The following is a 26,839-nucleotide window of genomic DNA, read 5'->3' as shown; positions in this document are numbered from 1 at the left end:
TTCTATAAAACTTTTCTCAAACAAGTTTTGGTATCTCTAAAAGTTAACACAAACAAAGAAACACATATTATCTAGGTTATACATAGACCCAATGATGCTAATTTAATATAGTATATTGCTAAATCCTTCAAATTAGCTTATAGCTTAATTAGGTAGCCCTATGATGACTGCTTCACTGTCAGTAATTTTAGCATATCATATTTCCTACATCCAGACACCCTATGGTTGCTCAAGCCATATGTTGGACTTGTTATTTACCTACAGCAGTAATTCTATTTGAAATTGTTTTCTAATTCTATACTAGGTAATAGTGCTAAAGGCTGCTTTAGTATCACTTGAGAATTTCCCAAAAGTGAAATCTCATTTGTTTAGTTACAGCAAAGGTGATTATGATTCAGTTTCAGACTTCATTGCAACAATCAACTGGGGTATTTTATTTCTGCATAAAATCGCAGATCAAATGTTCAATTTATTAATTTCTAACAATTTTACTGTTTGCAAATATTTTATAAGGTTAATAAAACAAAGAAAAATTATGATCCTTGGGTTACTCTACATATTAAAAAATCTGTTCGGGAATTTGGCTGGGAACGAAAAAGCTCTTTGACTTCATCTCAAACCTCACCCCCCACCCAAAACGTGAGGGGCAGCAATTTGATGAAATTGTTTTTGTACTATTCTTAATTAGACTTATATTCATCAATAAATTTTAAGTTTTGTAGTATTAACTCTCAGCATTCAAAAATTACGATCTTATAAAGTTTGAACCCCCTCAATTTGAGGAGTTTACAAATTTTATATGGGTGGGGGACAAAGTCAAAGGGCTTTTTCGTTCCCAGCCTCTAATCACCACAATTTTTTGCAAAGCTTCATTATTTGGTCTCAATCACCTAAAAATCCTGGATCCATCACTGGTTATACTAACCTGAATGAACTTATAATGACAACTTGGGTTTTTCAGACATAATAAACTTACCAATCTAAACTTCTATAAATATTTTTTCCATTTACAAAAATCTTTCATAAGTTCTTTAATTATGGAATACTACTCACTCTCTAGAAGTTAGTAAATTTTAGTTCGATCTATATAAAAATAGAAGATAATTTACTTGCTGAAAACTATCGACCTTTTTCACTAACCTCTGTTGCCTGCAAAATAGTCAAAATACTTGTTAATGACAAAATTTTTAAGTATGTTAACGATAATAAAATGCTCTCTGGAAATCAACATGGCTTTCTTCACCATAAGTTATGTGTGACTAATCTAATAGAAACTTTTGATATTATTTCATCTTCTATAGTATTTCACCAATTTATTGATGTAATCTTGATTTCGTCAAAACCTTGATTCTCTACCTCAAAGTAGACTTATGTTAAATTTAAGATATTTCAGAATAAATGGGAAACAAATTAAAAAGGTATAATAAATCAATCTCCAAATAGCTCTATTAAAGTGCGTAATTTAGGAGTCATTTTTATGTAACGCCAAGTGGAGCACACGTTTTTGAACAGTTATCTTTAAGTCCTTAAAAATTTTTGGTATGCAAAAAGACATTCACTTTCATTGATGAAAATATGGCCATCAAATTATATAAAGTGTTTATTAGATCAAACCATGAATATACAGTGTCTATTTGGGCTTCTTATTTAAAAACTGATAAAACCTTGGTTGAATCTATTCAACGCAAAGCTTAAGACATCTTCAAAACTGCGAAAGACAAAGAAGATTAAATCTACCATCATCATTATCTAAGTGGGTCGGTAGGGGCAGTGATAAGCTTTGGGTTAAGAGAAATTTTCCATCTTTTTTCCCCGCATTTTACACATCGAAAATTTTTGCATTTTTGCATTTTACCTGTGTTTACAATAACATATTACAATATAAGTTACTCATTTGAAAACATAATAGCATGCTATTATATTTTTATATGCATAAGTGCTGCAGCACTCATGTACACTAGCAGTAAGCAACCCATAATACGGGTAATTAATAAATAAGTCATTGCTTATAGTTAATGATAAAAAAAAGACTACATTAACATCAGTTAAGTTCTTTTTAAAATCTGTTACACACAGCAGGTACCATAAAAAGAAAGTCAAATAAAGCCTGCCAACACCTAAAAAAAGAAATGAAAAATAATTACAATTTTTAATTACAAAAGTATCATTTGCGTTTTATTGTTAGTAGAATTAGGAAAATAATGACAGAAAATATAAAGAATTAAAAAAATAGCTATAACAGCCCAGCTCTATCAACACAAAACACAGAAGCAATAGTGCATAGCATAAGATTTTTGCAAGCACACATTACAGACATTACTATGTCTCTCCAAAATAATTAAAAAAGAAAAAATTATAAAAGGCTAGAAAACTTAACATAAAAACATGGCCAAATAACACCACAAATTATTAAGATATTTTATCAACTAAAATACTTGAGCTAAAAAGATTTTATTTATTACAATAATGAACAATTATGGTTAAACAATTTGAACAGTTATATCATAAAATAGCAAGCGACTCTTAAAATATTTTATATACATGGTCATTATCAATTGTGGTATTAAGAAATACATAAGAGCTCAGTAATTACATGTTTTATTGATGCTCCCTGTACTAATTCTACTAAAATTAAGAGAGGGAGAGAAAGAAAGTGTTTCTAAAGCAGCATATTAAAAAAGTAAAAAAAGACATGCAATAAATAATATTAAGTGGTTTTATTAAGTTACCAGCAAAATTATTTTTACCTTTATTATTTGAAGCTCCAGCTTCTCTCTAACTGTTGACAAATGATTAATAGAGTAAATTTCATATCATTAAATTTACAAAATTAAAAAAATCTTTCAACAGTAAGCAAACTAATCAAGTGATGACAAAGGCAACTAAAAAAGAAGAACATATTTGAATCTATAAAAAATTTAAAATCACTTTAATTTAAAACTGTTATCAACTGTTACTATAAATAGTAAAATTAATTCTTAGTATTGTTCTAAAGTGTTTAAAATCAAATAAACAAACATTAACACTGCTTGATACTGAATTCTGGCAAGTAAGTTTTCTGCTCGCTGAGCAGCATTTTTTATATTTCAACAATGACTAATTTCATCTTGTCTAGCTCTATCTCTTTCATTTGGACAAAAATTATTTTCGCCTATTAGAATTTCAATAAATAAATTCTTTGCCTATTATTAGCCATTTCAATTTCACTATATTCTTTAAACATACTACCAGTAATATTACTATTGTTACAATTGAATAATAAATAAATGTAAAAGAATCTTACAAATTGTGATCTTTTCTAATCAAAGACTATATTTTAACTTAAGGTTAATTGAAATCCATATCTTTCTTTAAGTTTATATATATATATATATATATATATATATGTATATATATAAATATAAATATATATATATATATATATATATAAATATATATATATATATATATATATATATATATATATATATATATATATATATATATATATATATATATATATATATATATATATATAAAAGTTGTTTATCAAAAATAAATCAATATTTATTTACATCAATAAATTGTAATTTAACAAAGAATCTAGACTACAATAAAAAATCTAAAAGTGTAAAAAATGAAGCAATATTAGTCAGTATATTTTACTCTTAAGTAATAAAAAAAATAAAGGAATTCAAGAGTACGTGTATATTAATATTTTCTAAGAGAAAACATTCGTATACAGAGAAATATAAAATATACTGAGATATAGGCACATTTATGTATATAAATATATTTGTTAACAAATTACAGACAGTTTTCCATGTTAAATACATGAAAATATATATCTAATAAAGAATATACCCAATACAAAGTAAAAAAATATAGCAAACTTACTAAAATCAGTACCAGTTCTACTGTCTAAAAATATTTATTATTGTTAACCCTTCTAATAATAACAAAAAATAACAATAAAGTGATCTGAAGTGACTAAAAATCACTTCACATATTTTCAATTGCTCTAAAAAATACTTTTCAGCTCTTTCCAATTGCACTAAAATATAAAACAAAACTTGCTTAGCTAAGTTGCTTAGTTCTTAAAAATCTGAAAACAGAAAATCATAAACCTCGAACAAAAATTTTCATATTAAAACTACTATGTTTAAACAAATTAAGTAAGATAAAGCTCTAGGACTTCCTACATTGTTGATGGCAAAACTACAATACGTCCTGGTCAAATAGTATGATCATTTCCAAGGTTTTTTACATGTTTGTGTAAGGCATCATACTGCTTGCATCTCTATATAGGTTAATTGTCTAATTGAAAGTCTATAATCATAATACTGAGATAATGTGACATGATTTCTAACCAATGTAGCACGTTCAGGGTTGTGAACCAATTGGTAATGCCAACCAGCATTACCCTTTGGAAAAAATAGAGAATAAACCATAGGATCTAAGTTGGCAGACATACTTGATATAGTTTTAAGAGGATGACCTCTTGGGTAAATAACAACTTCCCTGGAAGCAGGTGGATCAGCGTCTTCGCCAACAAATAAAACTGCAATATCACCATGTGAAGGGAGATTATAGCAACATCTATCTTGCCCTTTAAGTAAAGACATTTTTACAACTGAGACTGAGTGACCTTCTATAGCTGCTCGGCAAATTTCTTCATCTTTCACTTCAGCTATGTTTTTAAATGCAAGAGCATTTCGGTTCTCTTCACTAATAATATTTTGCAATCGAAACACTAAACCATTTAAGCAAAGATCATTACCACGTTGTAGCATTCTAAAATTTACTGCTGCAAGTAGATCATAGATGTATAGTTGACAATATGTTGGCGGAACATCTTGATTTGGCCTAAGATTATCTATATGATGAAAAACTTGACCATATATTCTAAAACATGGTGGCCCATGATTCATGGGTTGAACTATATTAGCTTTAAATGAAGCAAACGAAAGACAGACATTATAATTTCTAATATATTTAAAAAAATTCAGATTGGCATTTCCATCTGCATAATTTTCTATAAATAAATCTTGTAAATCTTGTGTAAATAGTGAAGGTTGCAAAAAAACAAGCTTTCCATTATGGTAACATAAAAAATGTGTTTCATAAGGAAATTTCTTAGTACCACAATGCTGACAAATATAATTCATTTCTCCTAAATAATTATAATCTTGAATAGTATTACTTCTTGCTATACAATGCATTCTTTGTATTTAGCAGCATATCTAGCATTTTGTTGATTATTAATTTCATCTCGCCTAAGCCTATCTCTTTCATTTCTGCAAAGATTATTTTCAACTTAACTAACCACAATCTCCTCATTTAGGTTCGAATTATTTGCTACTTGCTGAGCAGCATATCTTGCATTTTATCAATTCCTAGTTTCATTTCGCCAAAGCCTCTTTTATTTCTGCGATGATTAACTTGCCTATTAACATTTCCATTTTCTAAACTAATATCTGCTTCTAGCCTAATATTCCCTTTTTCTAAATATCCATTTAAACTTCACTTTTAATTGAAAGTATTAACAAAAAATCTTAAACGAATCTTGAAGATTGTGATCTTTCCTATATAATTTTTTTTCTACTCTAATTAGCACACACAAATAATTTTTATATATAACAAACTATCATTTAAAATAAATTATACAATAATCTTATGACTTATGAAAAATATATATATATACCAGCTAGAAGATGTTTGAAAAAAAATCAACTTAGCAAATAATAATAAAAGAAAATTATTAAAAATATGCAATTCTAATAATAAACATACTGCTTACACAGAAAAATTAAAAAAAACGTTGTAAACCCTTTATTGCAAACTTTAATATTATTTCTTCAAAAAAATTACTAGTAAACGTTTTTAAAAAATTCACAAAACTTTACAATATTTTGTTCTTCTATACCACATAAATACATCATCTGATAAATCTAGAATAAAAAATGTAATGAATAAATAAATAAATAAGAAAAACATTACATACAAAAAATGAAAATCAATGTACCTTTTAGAGAAAAGCTGTTGTGATTTACCAGATTAGTAGTTGTAAAATATTATTTCATGTTAGCTTTAGAAAATAATTTATGCTGGAGCATCATGATTCCAAAATATTTATAGCAAAATCATGTAATAAACAGCGCTAAAGACAAAAAATCAAATTGAGATAAAATAAATTGTATATATGGCAAAATAATTTGTCTTGGCTTTTAGTGAATGATTAAAAGCAGTGATTTTTAATAATAAAATTACCTATTTATCATTTTTAACAATAGACACCAACGTGAAGGTAAGCCAAATGTCTATCAACTCAAAAGATAACAAAAAAATAACATCACAGCACAAAACACAACAATAGCACACACCATAAGTTAATATAATATGCATATAACATAAAATAAATAACATAACATTCATATATAACAAAACATAAGTAACAACATTACCCAAAATATTGTTAAAATACATTATTATGTATTTTTAGAATAATTAATAATAAAGGCTTGAAAACACCTAGACCTAAAGTAGTAACAGTTTAACACTAAACACTGTCATGTAACCCTTGAGAACTTGTCTAGTAACCCTGTTATAAGTACATCACTTGGCTGGCAAGGTTGACAAATCTTGCTCTACACGTTTACCAACTCACAGCACTTTGAAAACATGGAAACAACATTATATAAACATATGTACCAACTATAAACACAATAAATGTGTTTAAATATGTATATACGGTTAAATATATACCTTATATGCATATTTAAACACATTTATAAAACAATTGTATAACACATACACATACTTATCAAAAAAGCACAAATGCAAACAATAAACGTGTGCAAACAAAAATTTTAAAAATGATGCAAGAAAATTTAAAAAGATTTAAATTAAACAAAACTATATATACAAACAATACTCTTTACCTTCATTTTTTTTTTCATAAGAACTGTAATCCTCATAACAAAATTTAACCTTTACATACAATAACATGTGACATGCCATGTTTATTGCCTTATTTGGATGATTGTTATTTTCAGCAATGAAAATTTTTTCAAGTCAAGAAAAGGCTTAAAAAAAAAATATTTTTATTAAACGAATGAATTGCCGATTGGAAGTAATGAATGTAATGATTGATTTTTAAAATATTGCGTTAATAATATATCTTTTGTTGCAAATTAAGAACTTTTAAAGAGAGCCAATTTTGTCAAATCTATTTATTACAATTATTATTGTGTACTAATTTTATAGAAAAATTTTAATTATTTTATATTTTAATAAGATATTAAAATTATTTAACTATTAGTTCTATTAAAGTTCACTACAGGAAAACAATAGCAAAATCAAATCTGTTGAAATATTCAGGAATAGTTAAAAGTAGTTAGGATTTATGTAGTTGCTAGGGTTTTCATAATCGTTAGGATTTACATAATATGCCTTTAGTTTGACTCAGTTTAGAAGATTTAGTATTTAAATATACATATTAAGAATAATTAAAAATAAATATACATGAATATTAAAGATGCATTAAACATTATTTATGGTATTGAACTTTTTATATTTTTATATTCTAAAGTAGTTTTGTAATTAGTTATACTTTAAAGTCAAACATAATTTTAAATTTGATTGGTTATTAAAACAATTAATTTGATATACTAAGTTTGATTGGATATTTAAAGCAATCATTTTGATATGCTAAATTTGATTTAATATTTATGACTACATCACAGCCTTTATTAAACAAAATTCGTGTTAATTTTAGGATGAACTAAAAAAATTAAGATTTACAAGTATAAAGTATGATAGGTATGTTTTTTTGTTTTTTTTTTATAAATGTATACTAAAAGTTTTATCATTAATTTTTTACTTTAAATATTTTCTTTTCTGTTTTTATTTGATTAAACTTATTTTGTTTATGTTGTAACAGTAACTAGTAACTGGATTTTTTTTAATTAATCAATTACATCCAATATATGTTAACATTTAATATCCAATGAGCTTATCTTATATAACATTTAATATTCAATGAGCTTATTTTCTATAACTTTTAACATCCAATGAGCTTATCTTCTATAACATTTAATATCGAATCGGCTTATCTTCTATAACATTTAATTTTCATTAGGTTTGTTAGTGTTTCAAAGTGGATTTTTTTTAGTTAATCAATTACTTCCAAGATGAGTTGCAGAGACTTTTCTTTCAGCTGGAGAATTTTGATCATTTTAATTACAAATGAATTTTAATCAAAATTAATAGTGGTCAAAAGATAATTATTAAAAAAAAAAAAATATTATATAGAATTTATTCACTTATTTTAAACTAATATAAAATTTTGTATAAACTTTTTTAATTTTTAATTTTAACTTGCTTTAAGGAATATTTTTTTTTGTTTGTAAGAGTTGAACATCTTCAAGCTAAAAAAGAAGAGAGAAGAAAATTGGTATTTTTATGTTATTATTTTCAATATAATTTTTTATATGCATCAGTAATAAGTGAGCGGGGCCCCGGCCCTGCCAAATGAGATAATTTGCAAATTTGGCACAGGCAAATTTATAAGATTTAGCAGGAGTTTATAGCTGGGACTAGAAAAATATTTATAATACTTTATATGTTATGATTTTATGCTTACATTTACTATTTATTAAATACTGGCATATTTTTATATGTTTTTCAACTCTAATTTTCTTCCAACAAGCTTCCAAGCAACCATTATTAAGTTATGAGCTACTTTAAAATTGAGAATAAGATTAAAAAGCTAGGAAATGTTTAGCTGAAGACTTAAAAAGTTGTAGGTTGTGTAAAATAGGACTATGAAGATGGATAAGAGTTATAAGGTTTTTTTGATGTGCAAGGAAAAAACTTGGGCGAATTAAAGTTTTTATAGCATAAAGAGACAGAAGAGAGATCAGATTAAAAGTTGGCTTGTTTGACACCAGAATCCAGAGATGTGGAACCAGTACGAGGTGTTGTCTTTTGATATGCAACTTATATTTGGGATCTCCTGGTGTCAATGATGCTCAAGCTAAGCTTCAATAGGTTTCCATCACCATCAATCCCAATTTTGGTAATGCTGCTTGATTTGGAAATTCCTTGATTTGGAAATTCCTTTTTCTTCAAACACCAAAAGAAAAGACTCAGACATACTGATGCAATGCACAACTTTGGTTATGGAGATGTCTTTTTTTGAAGCATCATAAATAGTTGATGTGAAGAAGGACTCCAACTTCTTTCTGACACTGGAAAACTCATTTCTGAAGTTTGATTTTATCAACCTTGCTCCACTTGTTGAGAGTTAATGCAAGTCCTCTAATTTTGTTGTTGGAAATACTAGTGTTAATTTAAACCTTAACTATGTTGGCTAATGAGAGCATAGGTATCTTTCCTGAGTTTTGGCAAGAAGGTCCAGAGGTGAGAAGCATTGTTCTTCCGCCTTGTGCTCTGATCAGCCTTTCAGTTCCTTTAGGGGAAACAACTTTTTGCTTTAACTCAATGACAGATGCAGTGATCTTGATGCTTTGAAAGTTGTACAGTCTGGGGAGCTCACCACTGATTTGACAACTGTCTAGTTTTTGCAAGTTTGTTCTGCAAGAATTACAAATCCCTGATGGAACCTTGAGATCAGTGGAGTCAATCTCTTGTTTGAGCAGGACCTTAGTTCTCTCCTCCATGAAGTCTGTAACTTGGCTGTCACATTTTTTCATACATAGAAAGCACACAGTACTTCTGCAGTCTTAATGAGTTTTTGAAAAGTTTGGCATTTTCCCTGCGATGGAGCACAAAAACTATTACAAGAGTAACCTTCTACAAATACATAAACATATTTTAGTTGCTTGGTTTAGATTTAAATGATTAAGTAAGTAAAAGCTTCCAAACTTCTTCCAAAAAGTTGATCAATTTGAGTCCTCAATTTGAGGGTTAGGGCAAAAAATGGCAAATTGAGTGACTTCCCAAAAGTCTCTAGAACTTAACATCTGAGATAAGATAAAAGATTTAGTAAACTGAGAATAACAGAGCTTAACATCAGAAAGGACCTTTTTACATTGGCTTCTTGCAATAATAAAAGGACATTGGTTCTTAAAAGAGATGTTCTTGTAAAGAAGACGAAAAAAATAATTACGATTTAATAAAGCAACTGTTCAAGATGGTAAAAATTGTGGAGCAGAATGAGGCTTAACTTAAAATTAAAGAGTATGAATAAAAGCTTCCAAACTTTTGATCAAGAAGGAATAAAAGTTTCCAAGATCCACATTTATGCAAACATAATATGGGTATAAACATATATGTTTGCTATTTATTTAGATGCTGGCATACAATATCCTTACATATTTATATAAACTTTAGTATTTATATGGTGTAGTATTTGTGGAAAGAGAAGATGATCAGCTTGATGTGTGGTGTGACTCTAACAAGACAAGAAAAGAAGGCATAATCTTAGACAGAGTAGTAAAAAATGCTGTGTTGAAAAACCTTTTTTAGAAAAGATTAAAGTGATTTAGGTATTAATGTGTAGAGAAGTAGCAGTTTCAGGAGGAAATGGTAGAAAACTTAAAGAGAGTGCCTTACATATTGTATGAATGAGCTTTAGTTAAGGATAGATAATGCTCTAGATTGTTTATATTAGAGAAACAGCATAAAAGAGGAAGGCTAAGCCTGATGATGATGTTAATGATGATTATAATGATGATGATGATGATAATAATAATAATGATGATTATGATGATCATGTTGATCATAATGATGTTTATATATACATATATATACAAAATATAACATGAATTTTGAATAAAAAAATATACTTTAGGTTGTATAAACATTTATGAAGCCCCGGTCACAAACCCAGCCATGGCTATATTTTATCAAACCTGGCCCTGGTCAAAATTTAACTCTGGTTGCTTTACTATGCAACAGTTTACATTGCAGTGGTTGAGCATCTCATCTAGGTAAAAAATCAGGTTATGCAGAGTAGTAAAGTCTTAACTAAATACATCAATGCCTTTGTGAGATTACCTAAGCTCTTTCAGTTTACTTACTGAGTAGGTATTATAGTTTTGTTTGTGTGAATTGAGTATTGTAGTAGTGTTTGAACAGGTTAGTAATTTGAAATCAATTTGGAATGAGTGAAAGCACAAGTCACTTCTAGTAATTGATAAATCGAAAAATGATCTTAATTAAGAGCACAGTAAAGCAGTTTAAAGTTTTAGAAGTAGAGTTTACACAGTAGAGCAGGTTAGAAGAGTTTACACAGTAGAGCAAGTTAGTAGAGTTTGCACAGTAGAGCAAGTATGTGATGAAATTTTGATCTTAAAGATTGTTTTTTAAAGATAGTGGCACAAGAAACAATCTTAAAGATTGTTTTTTAAAGTGGCACTAAAATGTTTCTTAAAGATAGTTTATCGTGTTTCTTAGGGATAGTTTGTCTTTAAAATCAGTCAAACAAGAATAGTACATAGAGAGAATAAAAACTTTCTTTTATAAGTAACAATTTTTCTTTAACTTCTTTACCAATTTTTCTTTAGTAAGCTTTAAACAAACAACAAGCAGATTTTAAGACACAGAAGTTAATTGTAGTTTAATTGAATTATTTTGTATTGCAAGTTGAAAATTTTATTATGCTACATTTCCTTTTTAAAAAAATGCAACTTAATAATTCACTAAAAAATTAAAACTTAGTTAAATGAGTTTTTAAAAAGGGTGCTGGTTTAAAAAATGTTGGGAGCTATTAAGTTAAAAGGGTTGCCTTTTTAATTACGTTTTGAAACACTTACGTAAAAGTATTTATAATTTATAAAATTTACAATTTTTGTTGTTAAAATTCTAAAATCTTATAAGTCTTAAATTTTAGTGTACTATATTTTTAATAAGAACTAACTGAAAAATTTGATAATTTTTTAATGTTAATATGTTTAAAAAATTATTTTTTTTATTTATAGATTGCTGCAGAAAAAGATTATGAATGCTGGAGAAAAAATGATCCAAGAATTAGAGAGGTTTTAATAAAAAATTTATTCAAAAGTTCTTAAATAGTTTTAGTAGAAAAATATAAATTTTTAATATAAGTAATATTATTATAATAAAAATATAAATTTTTGATATAAGTACTATTTAAACTATATTATATTCAAATAATTTCTGAAAAATACAATTTTCAATATATTTAAATTAATAATATTCTACACAGAATTAAAATATTTTTAAGTAAGGATAAATTTTTTTTTTTTGTTTTTTTGTTATTTCACCTCCCCAAGGCCCAGAAGGCCACTAAAGATGAGGAGGCTACTTAATTGTGTTTATAACCCTCTCTCAACTCTATAACTCCGAAGCACGAACCTTGACGAACAAGGCTGCTGCGCGGAGAAACAAGTTGAGCGCGGTACTACCAGGGATGTGGTGGGGATCGAACCTCTCACTTATGAAGCGAGCGCTCTACCACTACACCACTACCGCATAAATAATAAAAGAAAAAAGAAATATAAGAAACCTCACATCATATTGTTTGTAAAGATTTTGTTTTGAGTCACATGATGGAGGATTTCAACAACATAAAAATAAATTGATAGTCTTCTTAATTTTCTTCTTGTCTTTGAAAAGCAGGCTGTTCCCTCTTGTTTTTGGAAAGCAGGCTGCTCCCTCTTGTTTTTGGAAAGTAGGATATTCCCTCTTGTTTTTGGAAAGAAGGCTATTTCAAATAATAAAGGAAAATACTAGACCCTTAAAAGTTTGGGATTTGGTCTGTATATTATGAAAATTTGGATATAACAGCGGTTGTCTGTATTTTTATTTTACATTTTTGTTTTTATTGTTTTGAGTAATATTTTTATAATCATTCAGAAAGATTAATTAGAGACGAATACTGCAATGCACTTATGTGTTAAATATTGAGAGTAATTTTTAGCAATTGATTAGTCATGATTGTGATATTAGATTAGATAATTGTGATGAGATTTATTGGGATTTTGATACTTGCTAACTAATGGAGGTAGAACTACTGTGATCTATGATCTTCTAGAAGTTGATAAAAATGATATTTTTTTTGTATTTAATTACGTAGAGCAAGTTATGTTGTTTGTACTTAATCACGTAAAGCAAGTTGTAGAGTTTACATACTAGTGCAAGTTAGTAGAGTTTACACAGTAGAGCAAGTTACTAGAGTTTACATAGTAGAGCAAGTTACCAGAGTTTACACAGTAGAGCAAGTTAGTAGAGTTTAAATTTCTACTGTGTAAGTCATCTTGATTGTTGCCCTGCATGTTAGGATTAGCTAGTACTGATTTAGTACTATCTCTAGCTAGTACTGATTTAGTACTATGCATATTATTGCCGAACTTTATAATTTATATTAATAATATAGTTTATAAGTTTACTTAATAGAACTGTGTTAGTAGTAGTAGTATTGGTGTTCATTTGAGTGTGTTTGACGCGGAACCCTTGGCAGCCATTGCAACCAAGTTGGTTGCAATGGCTTCCAAGGGTTCCATATCAAACACACTCACAAGCCATTGGTAGTGACAAGAAAGAATCGCAGCACTTTGTTTTATAAGAAAATGCGAACGAATGTGTTTATCAAGTTTTACAGTTTGATTTCCACTTGAAAATTGCATTGCGTCAAGCTCTCCTTAATTTTGATCTATAACATTTATTTCTGTTAAAAAAGTCATTATGTAGTCTTAAAAATTTTTTGTTTAACAACGTGCCAGCGTAGCTAAGTGGATAGCTTGCCGAGCTTCTGAACAAGTAAGCCGTGGTTCAAGTCCTACCACTGGCGACTTTTTTGTTTTTAATTTTTTTAAATTATTTTAAAATGCAAAATACTTTTGAAGTTTTATAGAGATTATATACAAACATAAGTAATGATATTATACACTTTCAGAAACGAAAAGATTTTAAAAAAGCTAAAATTTCAAAAAACATCAAAACACCGGGAGAAAAAATTTGTTGCGTATGAGTCATAATTGAGATACTTATGCTATTAATGTGCTCAGGTAATTAGTCCTAATAAGCTGCAGATGGTCTGAAAAAATAATTTGTCTGAAACTTAATAAAGAAAAACTTTATAAGACAGTCCTGCCACTCCAGAAGGTGCTGCTGTGGAGGCAAAAAAAAAACAGCTAGAAAAAAATTTAAAACTTTCTTTTGACAATTAAAAGTTTTTTTTGCTGCAATTATTTTTTTACAATAAATAAATGCTGCAGCCATTTTTCAAAACGCTTATTACGCATTTTGAGAAAAACGCATTTAAAAAAAAATTATTAGGAGAAATTCTTTGTAAAACGTTTTTTGAAACAAATAATTTTTATGAATTTTTTCAGAACTCTTTGAAAATATGTATTCAATAATGTATGCAGACATGTGAATTAGCTTTTTTTGTAAAAAAGTCAAAATTGATTTTTTTTTGCCTTAAGGCGTTTTTAAAAACAACTGCAGTATGGATGATACAACGAATATGTTGAAATAAGATAATTTGAGGCAAAATTTAAAAGCTCTTAACAAAAGCCACTAAACCAAAAAAATTAAAAGTAATTGCAGTTCAGTGTGCTTAAAAATTTTAAGTGGTGTTTGCAAAGAAACATATAAATTGTTTTTTAATATAAAACTAATTTTTTTAAAACTTTGTTGTATAGGCAGGTTTGGCGATTAATCATCCCTATATAAACAATATATATAAACAAATATGTTATTTGTTTATGTATATTGTTAAAAAAGGGAAAAAATCCACTTATATAACATTTTATTCAGGATCGTATATAATATCAGTAAACTTGTCTAATAATTACAAGTCTTTTTTGCTCAAGCTTTTTTGTTTTAATTTGTTGTAGGTATGTTATTATATTTAAAAAAATTGATAAAATTGAAAAAACACAAAACAAGTTGTCTCATCCAAGTGGAACATTTGAAACTTCAATTTTAGATTTGCCCCTCTTTTGATAATTTCTAATTGCTAAAATTATGTCATCTGCTACTTAGACCTTTAAATATGATAGTTAAGGCTTTTTCGTAAATGGTGCGCATGTTAGTTTTTTTGCTCTTAAAGTTTTTTTTCATAGCAAAATTATTTTTATTAAAAATATTGAAGTAAATAAGGAATAGGTATAGAAATAATTGGTGTGGAATAGATATGTATAGGATGGTAGGTTTTAGATAAAGAAAAAATATAAAAAAGATCGGTTTGGAGTAAACTTACAAAGACCCATATTTTTATGGGTCCGATCTCAGCTAGTTTTAAATTAATGTACAATATAACAAATTTTTTTTAAATTTTAAAGATGTTCCAAATATTATGCCCAATTTTTATCTGATAAGAATCATAAAACATCATTTATGTGTGCTTTAAATCTTTAAATTTTTCACTTTATTTTAAAATAGTATTAATTCAGTATTTGCTAATCCTAACATGGAAGGGAACAATCAGGATGACTTACATGGAATCCTAACATGGAAGGGAAAAAAAGTTCAATTATTATTAATTTATTTAGTATTAAAATTTTACCATTTTAAAAAATATTTTTTGATTTTTCTGGATTTAATACAAAATTTTTTAGATGATAAAATTTTTTTCATATGCAGATTGAAACAGAGGCAAAGCAAAAGGAGCTTGCAAATGATTGGAGAGAACAGCTATTAGAAAAAGAAAAGGTATTAATACAAATATATATGAAGATAAGTAGTTATCTGGTGTGTTATTTGTTATGCATGAGAATTTTATTCTTGTAAATAAGCCACATGTTTTAAAGTATGCAGTTAGTTTTTGTGATGAGAGCAACATTGAAATTTATTTTTTTAATTTAATCAAGTTGTAATTTTATCTAATGTGTCCGTTTTTCATAATATCTTTGTGTAATGCAAGTTTTTTCAAATTTTTACCTTTTACCTTTCTTTGGCAAACTTTGTCAAATACAAACATTATTCCCAACCTAAGCTCTGTGCCTTTTAAAAGCCATGTTTTGTAGCCCTGTTAAACTTACATAAAAATTGGAATATCTAATCACAAACTACAAAACTTCAATAAAAGGCTTATATAGAATTATTCTGTAACAAGCAAATTTATATGTTATTTGTTTCTTGCAGCTTTATACATGACTGTTTGTAAAAAATCCAATCTAAATAATTTATATTAATTATAAAATATTTTATTGTAGTTATTAGTAAAATCTTAGTAAAAATTAAATTATCTTTTAAGTGTGTTTTATTTTTTCATGTTCTTCATGTTATGTTTCTAAATAAATTGTGTATTTTAATTTATGTAAATTATGTGTTTCATTTTCTTTTTATTTGTTGCAGTGATGCAGAATTAAAGTTCAAGGTCCCTGAGTCCCTATTTTTGCCTGGAGTCTGAAGTCTTGGGAATCCATGAAGATTTTGGGACTCCAGTATTTTTTTTTCTTTTTCAGTTATTAAATTTATATGCGGTAGTGGTGTAGTGGTAAAGCGCTCGCTTCATAAGCGAGAAGTTCTGAGTTCAATCCCCACCACATCCCTGGTAGTACCCCACTCAACTTGTTTCTTCATGCAGCGGCCTTGTTCGTCAAGATTCGTGTTTCGGAGTTAGAGAGTTGAGAGAGGGTTATAACCACTATTAAGTAGCCTCCTCATCTGTAGTGGCCTTCTTGGCCTTGAGGAGGTGAATAACAAAAAAAAAAAAGAAAAACAAGTAAAATAAAAACAATCATTCGTTTCACAGAGCACCGCAAATAGGTATTTAACCAGGACATTTGCATCTCCTTGTCTACTTGTTTCCAATGTTGTTTACTTGGCTAGGTTTGATAGTGGTGTTGCATTTTTTGAAATGAATTTAAATTTTATTACATGAGTTGGAGTCTTTGTGTTTTTGTATCTTTCAGTTTTTAAGATTTTTCTTTATTATCTTTATTTCATTTAAAAAACTAGCCAGGTGTCTGCACATTACAGTTTGTTTTGGAAATAAGTTCTGCATAAAAAAATGTTTATCCAAGGGTGAAAAGTTCTGTTTAAAAATCTAAATTTTGTTAGTCTCATAATTTTTGATGAGAAAAGAGTTGAAACAAAAATCATTTTTTTAATTTAAAATCAAACAAACTGTTCCATGTTTTCTGAACCAATAACTTTATACTATTGGAATACTTTATACTTATGGAAAATTATGTCTTATGTCATTCATTTTCGGTATACTTGGCCAACAAAATGCCAAGTTATTTTTTTGTGGCTTATGAGAAATTGCTGTAAAAGCGCAACGACTTATGTAAGTAAAACTGTTTCTTAACTAACAAATTAACTATAAATAAAAGACTCTAATAACACAACAAAACTCTTAGCTTCAACAAAACAAGTTAATAAAAATAAAATTTGTTTTTGAGTTTGTGTTATAAATTTAAACTAATAATCCAGACAAGTGGTTAACGTTCTTAGTAGCTCACAAAAAAACTGTAAAAAATTAACAAACAATGTCTTTTTTAGTTGTTACATGTATAATATAAAGATATTTTATGGTATGGTTTATTTTTATGATTTACTTAATATGTAAACTAGATTTTTTATTGCAATTTAATTTTATTGCAAGTTTTTAATCAATTTTAGGCGGTATTTTTTTAAAAAATTTATGTTAACTTAATTTTTATTGAAATTTGTTTTATAAACACTTTTATGATTATAGATAAAGAAGTGCACTGAGGAGTTCGATGCAAGGTTATTTTTTTTATTGATAGTATATGATGATGATGACACTGACAACATATATGATGAATAATGATGATGACACTGACAACATATATGATGATGCTGACACTGAAAACAAGGACGTTATAAATAAAGATTATAGATACTAATTAATTATTTTTATTTTGCAATATAAATAACATTTACTATTTATAGATCTAAGAAAAAAGTATCATTCTTTATGTTAAACTCTTTCTATATAAAGAAAAATTTGATCAGTGGAAATATTAAAAACCCAGATTTTTATAGGTTTTCAGGTATATATAAATTAATAATATACCTAAATTCATATTGGGGGATGAAATAAAAAAGTTTCTTAGTAAACTAATAGTACATAAATTGAGTTATATACAACAGCAAAACTAAAAAAAAACAAGCACAACATTGTTAAGAGAAATGTATCCAAAATCAGAAGTTACATTTGGGTAAGCAGCTAAACAAACATCTTTAACAGTCAGTGAGAGTGTATAAAATACATTTTTAATTCTAAATGTAGCACAAATACAAAAAAAACTTAACACAACAAAAATAATCCATAAAACTCAAAGAAAATGTCACTGTATGTCACAAAACAATTTTGAAACAAAAGGTTGAAAGAATTTTCCCAGCAAGCATATAATTCTCTTAAAAATTTATAAAACTGACCAGTTATAAAAGGTTGAAAGAACTGACCAGTTATAATCTTCTAATTTATAAAACTGACCAGTTACTTCTTATGATCATTTGATTTTGCTGAAAGTAAATATGTAGGGTAGAGTGGGGAACTATAATACATTAGGCACCATAAAACATTGTGGAGACATCTTTAGAGTTGTGTAAATCAATTTCATATGGTGAAATAGTTACTACTAGAGCTATGTTTTTTACAAAAAAGTTATATCATTTAACATTAGACCTGGGAGAGGTCAAAATTTGTTTTTGTTTTTTGATGACAAAGTAGTTTATTAGTTTTTAAAATTGCTTTAAGGTATTCTAATTGGTGAGTAAATTCATTTTGTAAACTACAATCCAGAGGTTCTATTACCAAAATCATTAAAAAAATAAGTTGATACTAAAAATAAAGCAATTGTTTTCTATTAGCAAGTATGGGGTAATTTGATACAGCATTTTTTGGGGGCCCTAAAACTGCAGAATAGTAATCCATTGTGTTGTAAACAGTTCTAAAAATTATTTATTTTGATACTCAAAGTCAATTTTTAAGAGATTTATGTAAATATAACACTAGGAGACCCAGTTTCAATATAAAGCCATTATTTATTGGTGCTTAAAAATAACATTTAAAAGGATATACTTTTGGATTTTTAAAATGTGATTTCAACTATTGGATGAATTATTTGGGTAATTATTAATTTGTTTATCTTTCAAGTAAAAATTTGCCTTTCCTCTACATTTTAGACTTTTTATTTACTTTTTAAATGATGCTCATAGTTTGTCTAAAGGTACCTTGGTACAAATTTTTATTTTAATTTTCAAACTTGGCATGGTTGCATGCTTTAGAGATATGGCTTTTTTTACTTAAAAATGGTTTGAAAAGGCAGCCGCAGCGCAGTGGTTAGCGTGCTTGCCTCAGAAGCGTGAGATCCGTGGTTCAATGCCATGGCAAGTTTTATAACATTGGTAAGGAAGGAGGCGTGAGCTTCCTTTCAAATGCTCCTCCACGGTGCTCTGTGATAAGACAGTAAGGACTTCTTGGGGCACCAAAAATAAATAAATCAAAAAAAGTTAAATTAAAAAAAAAAAAGTGGCAATGGAATCTTTTTTTTTTTGTAATTGATCAAAATATGATGTTAAAAATGTTGTATAGTATTTTACTATTGTACCTTTTTAAATTTAATTTAAGTATAAATAAATTGTTTTCAATACGATTCTTGTGTTTTTAACTTTTTTTTAACTTCTTTAATTTAAAATTCTTTTTTAATTAACTCAGGCAAAAAACTTACCAGAAAGTTGAGGTACAAAAACATTATATAAATTGAAAATACATGCCTGGGTATATAACATATTGCTTGTAAAATTTAACTTTTATTCATTAATATTTATTCAATGAAAATATCATAAAGTCTACATCAGCTAAAGTTTGGTAAAGTATAATTTTTAAGTATATGTCTAGTATAACATATTATTATAATGCAAAATATATTTTATACATAAATATGCTAGTAATAAACTAGTAATAAAAGTTTAAATCTGCAATCAAAAGGAAAGTTTTTTGTGTTTTTAGGTATTTGATTTATTGTTATTGGGTGTTTGATTTTGTGTTATTGAGTATTATATTTTTGAAGACAACCTGAACTTGTTTAAAAGTTAATGTCCTGATTTATAAATATTTTAACTGAATCGAAAAACCAGAAACAAATGCAAATTATTAATGTTATTGATAAATTTCATATTATTATTTTTTATGTTGTACAATTTTTATCAAATAATCTTAAAATCAAAAATACCATAAAATATTTTCTATACTTTTTAGGTTTTATAAACACAGAAAAGAGGAAAATGGTGAAATAATTATTTTTATTCAGTTACGAATTTCACTAAAATATACACCAACAAAGACTCTTAAAAATTGTGAAAATAAAAACTCCAGAATAAAATACCTCAAGAAAATTTAAAAATTGATTATTTAGAAATTTTTTTAAACTTTCGAAGAAAAATTATTTAATTTTTAATCTTTAAGTAATTTTTAGAACACTAGTAATAAAGGACCCAGCAGAACATTTTTGATTATCATATCGATAAATGCCAAATGGTTTAGTAAATAAGGAGATATTATTAATGATGCAAAATAACTATTACCTGTGTGTACTTCATTCAATTCATTTTGAAAATATTTAAAATCAAATACAAAATACAATAACATTACCATAAGTCTAATCATATCGTAAGTGTCTTTGCTTCTTGTCTCTGTTATGAAGAATTTTATTTAGAAATTTAGTGGACTTAAGTTAAGACCTAAGGTATGGAATTTCTTAGGTCTTGATTTAAGTCAAGACCTAAGAAATTTCATTTTGTGACTCATAGCCAATAACTTAATTTGTTCCAGTTTGTGTCTTGTTCTTAGAAATAGTCAGAAAATCTTTCAACTTTGACCAAAAAATACTTACTTTATATCTGTGCAGCAGTATCTACAGGTTTATTGTTCACCAATCTATCTCCTTTAGCTATCTGAGCCATAAACTTGAGTTGTGATGCACCACTCTACTTCTTGAGTATAGCATGGGTAATTAAACAATGTCACTTAATAAAGAGTAGATTTTTTACTTTTTTTAACTTTGATAGTATGTCATGGACATAAAAGTATATTTTGGGTGGAAGTTGTGAAAATGTGTTTTTCATAAAAAAACAGCCCCTAACAACAATTGAAGAAATAAATTTTTTTTCTTAGAAGTTGTAATCGTTTGAGAATTGAAAACATAAAAACATTTTCTTAAAAATTTTCCTTGTTTATTATAAATCATTGTTTAACTTTTAAACTCTGCTGTATGAAATTTGCTATTTATGTTTTATGAATATGCTGAAAATTTTGTCTTTTGAAAAAGAAAATGCTCAAGACCATATTGCATATTAGAAAAGTTATTCATCAAAATAATTTATTAATCAAACTAAAACTGCTTTTAAAAAAGGAGAATTACAAACCAAATCAGAGATTAGTTTTACACGAATATTTAACATAAAACAATGGAGAAAAGTGAGGCCCGACTTTGAATTGTCAAGAAGGAATTTTCCATGCCAGCCTGAATCCAAAAAGATACATAAGAAGCACATTTGTCAGCAGGAAGATGAAAGATTGCTACACAATGGCCATCATGAATCACAGAAAGAGCCCCAGTCATCTTTAAGGTAGTTGTAAGAGGTACAATGACAGGGGGATTTTGATGATGAAGAAAAATAAGATAATAGTTTTAGAGAAATCAAACTGTGATCAGAAGCACCTAAGAGTGAATGTATAAAAACTGAGCATTGTAAATAATCATCTGACTATCATAAACAAGACATAAGTCGAGTTGAGAAGGTAAATGATTTGTATTGTTTGGAAAGCGAGTTGGAAGGTTGACTTTTTGTCTTAAAGATTGAGAAAGACAAAAGTTGTGGGTCTTAACACCTGCAAAGTCACTGACACTAGAGCTAAGCCATTCAGTGTGATGAGCATTAAACCTAGTTTCCGGAAAAATGGGTGAACTCCTAGGAATGTAAATGCTCAGGCCAAGTATGTGGCTATTGGAGTCCTTACAAGGTAAAGGTAAATAAATGTCAAAAGATCACAAGATGAGGCAGCTGAACTCAAATTAGACTCACAAAAGCAAGTATGTCTAGTGAAATTTGCAAGAGATAAGATTCAACAGAAGAAAAGTCACTTCGAAAACCACAAATATTAGTGAATGATAGATATAGAGAACTTGGTGATGATGATGGTTTTTTGTGTTTTATAGTATTACTATAGCCATTTTTGTTAAAGAGCTTGGCTCAAAGCACAAATAATACTCATTACATTATCTAATAGCCCTAGCAATTGCCTCATTACTATTAATAAACCCTAAGCCGTAATAAAGGGCTCCAAATGTGGCCTCAAAAATGCACACTAAAAGTATGGACAGGAACACCATCCATGCACAACATGGCACTGTTAATACTCTGATATTTTACAGTTGTTGATGAAATTAGCCTCTCTGAGAGCTACCACAGAGTTTAGGTAATCTGACTACCAGCTGGCCTCATAACCATAAAACTGAGTTTTAGAGCATAAAAACACAGACACAAGTAAAACCAATGCAATGAGTCAAGAAGATCCAACATTCAACATCCTAAACAGAAAACAATGTATTAGAAATACACTTTTGCCAGCCTAGTAGTAAAGAAGGAGTGCAAAGCTGGTCAACAGATAGAATCTGTTTACCCCTTAAGTCTTTATGGTTAAGGCGCTTATGTTGATGCAGTGATTACTAATTAGTTGGGTTTGTTTTATTTGTACAATTATAATTGTACTTAAAAGCATTTTGACAAAAAAATTGTATATTGCTTTAATTGTACAGCTGAACAATTTTTTAAAAACGAAAAATACTTAACTTTCAAGTTTGATACTTTAGTAATGGAGAGTTGCTTAAAATAATGTACTTATTCAAAAGTGATTTCTTTTAACTAATTATTATATTAAATAAGCATGAAGTATTTAATGCAATAAAGGTTGTGATTTTTGACACTTTTGTATTTCATATTTGTCACTCTGTACCAAACAATCTTTTTTTACTTTTTAGACTTGAAGAGCAAATGGCAAAAGAAAATTTACATGCTTTAAATAATATAAAAAATTATCAAAATGAATTAAAAAAAAAGGAAAAACAAATTTCTCATGATCTGCTTGCACAAATAAATGAGTTGGAAAAGAAAAATAAAGAAGCAGAATCTCTTAGAAATGAAGAAATGAAATTACAGGAACATAATCTTTTTCTACTAAATATGGTAAAATAAATATGTAAATATATATTATTTTGTTGTGTTTTATTTTTTCCTTTGCTACTCATTATTATCACTTATTATCAATATTTAATTTAAAAATTTATCTTTTATTTATAGTTTCTATTAATCGTTTTTAAAATGTTTACTTATACAGTTAATTCCTGATAACTCAATATAAATAATTCAACTCAATAATAAAGGAACTATTAGGCTACAGTTACTTATGTTTTATATGGAATTACTTCTTTTTATTAAAAAAAAAAAAATTAATTATGTCAATATCTTTAATTCCCATACAAAATGTTTAAGTTATTAGAAGAAATTTTCTGAAAGGGAATAAAAAAATGGTTTGACTTATCCAACGAAGTTCGAGTTATCCAAGTTCGATTTAACAGAGTATTTTAATGATAACTGGTTGAACAATACCAAGGGACCAAATGAAACACTTCGAGATAATAAAAGTTCAAGTTACCAGTGTTTTACTTACCAAGATTTAAATATACATTGTCTATTAATCAAAAGCTTATTGAATTTGTTTAGTTGTTTGAAAAAATTTTTGTTAACCAGCTTTTTATCCTTTAATCTAGTAGAGTGGTATAGATGGAAATTTGTGTTACATTGTTTCCTGACTTGCATAATGAATCCTGGATCTTCTTGACTCTACTCATTTGTACTTTTTTGATAGTGGCAATGCAACTCTTTCTTTTATCTGTTGTGTGATGAGGGTACAGCTCTGAAATATTGTTTAATTTTTCTGGAGCTTCCCAAGTTTCCCAAATTTATTGGTACCTCTATCTATCTATTGGCAATTTATTGGTTGTAATTAATCTCACTGAGAGCAGTGAGATAAATTACATTAATAACTGTAAAGTTTCAATATGTTAATAGTACCATATTGCTTACAAAAGGTGCAATGCAATAGTAGCATATTGCGTACAAAATAGTTTCAATATATTAGTACTACCATATTGCATACAAAAGGAGTTCTTGTAAGTGCTTATATTAGCTATTGTTGAGGCACAAAGGAGCCATTTATTACAACATTGAGTTGGTTAGCGGGAATGAGGCATAACTGCATTGTTAGACTTGCTCTAACTGCTATTGTTGAGTCTCATTTATAGTTTTAAAGTTGCCTCTTCTTCTCTTTTTTACAAATACTATAATGGTTGCTGCTCAACCAAGCTATCTTCACTTGTACTATTGACTAGAACTCGATATTGTATGACTGATCTTTCAGTAAAGTTACATCCATTCACTATAACTGTTCATTCATTCTTCAAAAACATTTATCATCTAGTTTTTTTTAAGAATATATTAGTACTTTAAAATTTTCTACCGTCTTCATGTTTTTCTGCAGTTTATAGTTTTTTGTCAAATGATACCTTGTATAAAGTTTGTATATAATAATATAATGACTTTGTCTATTTTTATGGCTTCTTGTATAAAGTTACATTAGTTATAAGCTTTATAAAGAGCATTAATTATAAGTTTTAATTTAAATTCACACTGGCAAACATTGTTTTTACCTAAAAAGAATATAAAAACGATATAAAAATATTCTTTTAATAATTTCTTAACTTTTAAGTTTACACTTGCTTTTTTTCTTACTTTTTCTTTTCAACTACCTTTCAACTACTATCTTGCTCTTCTTTCTTTATGAAGTATTCAGGGTATTTAATGAGTAAACTTACTTTTTTATCAAAAGGAAAAAAAAAGAGAGTTGATTAAGAAACAAAAAGAAAAACAAGATTTTGGGTAACTATGTTTTATTAAGTTTTAAAATTTTATTATTTTTAATATGTATTTTTCAAAGTTGAATTTATTTAATTATAGAGATTTTCTCATACGTCAAAACAAACAGCAGCTTAAAAATAGAAGTAAACAAATTCAGGAAGCATTGGTTTCTTTTTTATTTTTTGTTATGAATATAATTTGTACATAATTGATATTTTTTTATTTTTAATCAAATACATATTTATAGGAGATGTTTTTAATAGTAAATGTTTTTATGAGATATTTTTAACAGTTTAACTTTATGCAGGAGATGGATCTTCAACTACTAGAAGAAGTTGCCAAAAAGGTATAATTTTCTATTTAAAAAAAAAATTGAATTTAACTTTAAATTTCTTTAATATATTGTATAATATCTATAATGTATAAATATATATTATTAATATTTCTTTAAAATAAAATTTTTATGGTGTAATAATAATATAGTATAAAATATTTAATTAGGTTTTATCTTGAAAGGTTACTTGTGTTAAATTTTTATTATCTTTATAAAATCTAACAATTTAGTAGCTAAACTCTAACCAAATTTTTAGTTAAATTGTATAATAATAAATTGCAAACTCTGTTGAGCTCTAGACTAAATTTAACTAAAAGTTTGTATTAACTTTTCTTGAACTACAGACTTAACTTAATTAAAAGTGGGTTTGTATTAAATTTTCTTGAGCTATAGACTAGACTTAATTAAAAATGCGTTTGTATCAACTTTTCTTAACTATAGACTAACTTTTGGAAGATTTTATTGTTACTTACACACCCTTTGCTCGACGTTAGATATAGTCAATTGAAGATTTTCTAGTTTCAACAAATTAAAGTTTCATACCAGAGTTTGCAACCGGATTGATTAGAAGTCAATCTTAAGTAGGGGAATGCAAAAGCACTCTCCTTTAGAATGATATCTTGATTTTTAAAAAGCTCCACTACATACATTCTGAACTTCCTCATTAAGACATACCAAGTCTTAGAAGTGAACCACTAGTTTATGACCATCATTGAACCATTAGTTCAACAGATATGAAACTGAGAAAAGTTTTATCTGTTAAAACCTTTGTCATTTCTAACAGATATTGTTGTTGTGGTGAAACAATTTTTAAATACTTGGTTAAACTTTTTCTGAAAATTTTTCCCAAAACCAATTGATTGGACATGACTTAATATAGCGTTGAGGAAATTTTTTCATTTTGCCTTGTTGTGCTAAACCTGAACAAGATCTTTTGCTGTAAGCACTTGCTTTTCTTTAAAAAGTTGTTGAGCTTTTGTAGAAATATCTTTTTAAAAATACATTTTTTTTTTAACCTTGTAAAATGTGTTGCTGTATATACTTATATATATATACATCTTCTAGAAATATATACTGTAGATCCTTTTGCTTCTTAAATTGATAGAGAGCTCTTGTATTGTTTTATGACCATATAAACTGTAGTTTTGCTAGATACAGATGCTTTAGCAATTGAAAGTAACGATGCAGAAAAATTTGGTTGATAATTGTGCAGAGGTTTCTTTTTAATTTTTCTTACCGTTTCAATGACATTTTAATGAAGAGAAATATTTTGACTCGTTTGTAAATGTTTTTAATTAATACATATATATATATATATATATATATATATATATATATATATATATATATATATATATATATATATATATATGCACACACACACATATATATATATGTGTTTGTGTGTGTATATATAACACATTTATTATTGATCAATTAAGGAAGCTGAAGAAAGAACCATTTATGCAAAAAAAAAAGATAAACTGAAAGCCGATGCTCAATCAATGCAGCAAGTATGTACTTTATATTATACTAACATATGATATACTTGTTATTAAGTTTATTAAGCCAAAAAATTTTTTTAATGTAATCTAAAATATAAATTGTTTTATATGAACATAAAATATGATTTGTTTT

General features: G+C 27.2%; 1 protein-coding gene across 2 annotated transcripts in view; it reads left to right on the top strand.

The window, feature by feature from the left end:
• LOC136085841 (trichoplein keratin filament-binding protein-like) overlaps positions 1–26,839 on the top strand; it is a 55,684-nt gene that overhangs the window by 6,620 nt on the left and 22,225 nt on the right. The window contains exons 3-12 of one of the 2 annotated variants that reach the window (XM_065807493.1): positions 7,757–7,800; positions 8,392–8,434; positions 11,925–11,981; positions 15,556–15,624; positions 17,618–17,649; positions 22,932–23,136; positions 24,839–24,888; positions 24,967–25,033; positions 25,175–25,213; positions 26,644–26,715. In XM_065807493.1, the coding sequence (XP_065663565.1) occupies positions 7,757–7,800; positions 8,392–8,434; positions 11,925–11,981; positions 15,556–15,624; positions 17,618–17,649; positions 22,932–23,136; positions 24,839–24,888; positions 24,967–25,033; positions 25,175–25,213; positions 26,644–26,715 (678 nt within the window). The remainder of the gene's footprint in view (positions 1–7,756; positions 7,801–8,391; positions 8,435–11,924; positions 11,982–15,555; positions 15,625–17,617; positions 17,650–22,931; positions 23,137–24,838; positions 24,889–24,966; positions 25,034–25,174; positions 25,214–26,643; positions 26,716–26,839) is intronic. The other variant, XM_065807494.1, reaches the window with a different exon arrangement.

The sequence above is a fragment of the Hydra vulgaris genome, chromosome 10 (genome assembly GCF_038396675.1).
Source record: "Hydra vulgaris chromosome 10, alternate assembly HydraT2T_AEP".
NCBI lineage: Eukaryota > Metazoa > Cnidaria > Hydrozoa > Anthoathecata > Hydridae > Hydra > Hydra vulgaris.
The sequence above is the reverse complement of the archived record's forward strand: the minus strand, read 5'-3'. Positions and strand labels throughout refer to the sequence as shown.